Source organism: Priapulus caudatus, unplaced genomic scaffold (genome assembly GCF_000485595.1).
Source record: "Priapulus caudatus unplaced genomic scaffold, Priapulus_caudatus-5.0.1 Scaffold9942, whole genome shotgun sequence".
Classification (NCBI taxonomy): Eukaryota; Metazoa; Priapulida; class Priapulimorpha; order Priapulimorphida; family Priapulidae; genus Priapulus; species Priapulus caudatus.
This window is the reverse complement of record NW_014587003.1, coordinates 1,872-2,663: the sequence shown is the minus strand read 5'-3', so window position 1 is coordinate 2,663 and position 792 is coordinate 1,872. Positions and strand designations below refer to the sequence as shown.

Sequence of the window (792 nt, the reverse complement as noted above, 5' to 3'; positions counted from 1 at the left end):
CCTCTCTCTCTCTTTCTCTCTCTCCCTCTCCTCTCTCTCTCTTTCTCTCTCCTTCTCTCGCTCCCTCTCTCCCTCTCCCTCTCCCTCTCCCTCCTTCTCTCTCTCTTGCCCCCTCTCTCTCCCCTTTCTCTCTCTCGCCTTTTCTCTTTCGCTCTCCCTCTCCCCTTCTCTCTCTACCTCTGTGTCTGCATCTGACAGGGTCGGAGCAGCGGGGCAGTATGGCTGTCCACTTGCACCCCACCACTCGGCTGCTTACGGTGGAGACAACTACCAGCATAGCCCCCAACCAACCTACCAGCACAGCCCGCAACCAGCCTACCAACAGGCACCACAACCAGCCTACCAACAGGCACCGCAACCGACTTATCAGGAAGCACCGCAGCCGACCTACCACCAGGCACCGCAGCCGACCTATCAGCATAGTCCCCAGGCTACCTACCAGCCGAGTTACCAGCCGGCTGCGACCAGCCAGCCTGCGTCACACTATGCGACGCAGCCGCGACGCAGGCAGCAGCCCGGTTACCGTCCGAGCGTGCCGACGCCGCGCAAGGAGATGTTCGACGTCAGAGCGGAAACGGAAAAGGAGAGGAACGCCATATTGGGACAGGTCAGTGCTGCGACGTATTGCACATATGTGTGTGTGTGTGTGTGTGTGTGTGTGTGTGTGTGTGTGTGTGTGTGTGTGTGTGTGTGTGTGTGTGTGTGTGTGTGTGTGTGTGTGTGTGTGTGTGTGTGTGTGTGTGTGTGTGTGTGTGTGTGTGTGTGTGTGTGTGTGTGTTGTTGTGTTGTGTG

At 58.0% G+C, this 792-nt stretch overlaps 1 protein-coding gene across 1 annotated transcript; it reads left to right on the top strand.

Moving 5' to 3' along the window:
* Positions 1 to 198: 198 nt before the first annotated feature.
* Positions 199 to 607, top strand: LOC106820303 (cornifin-B-like; the record flags this gene model as incomplete). The annotated part of the gene is made up of 1 exon (XM_014824825.1): positions 199 to 607. A coding segment is annotated over one exon (409 nt), but the record flags the coding sequence as incomplete, so codon positions are not given.
* Positions 608 to 792: the final 185 nt, after the last annotated feature.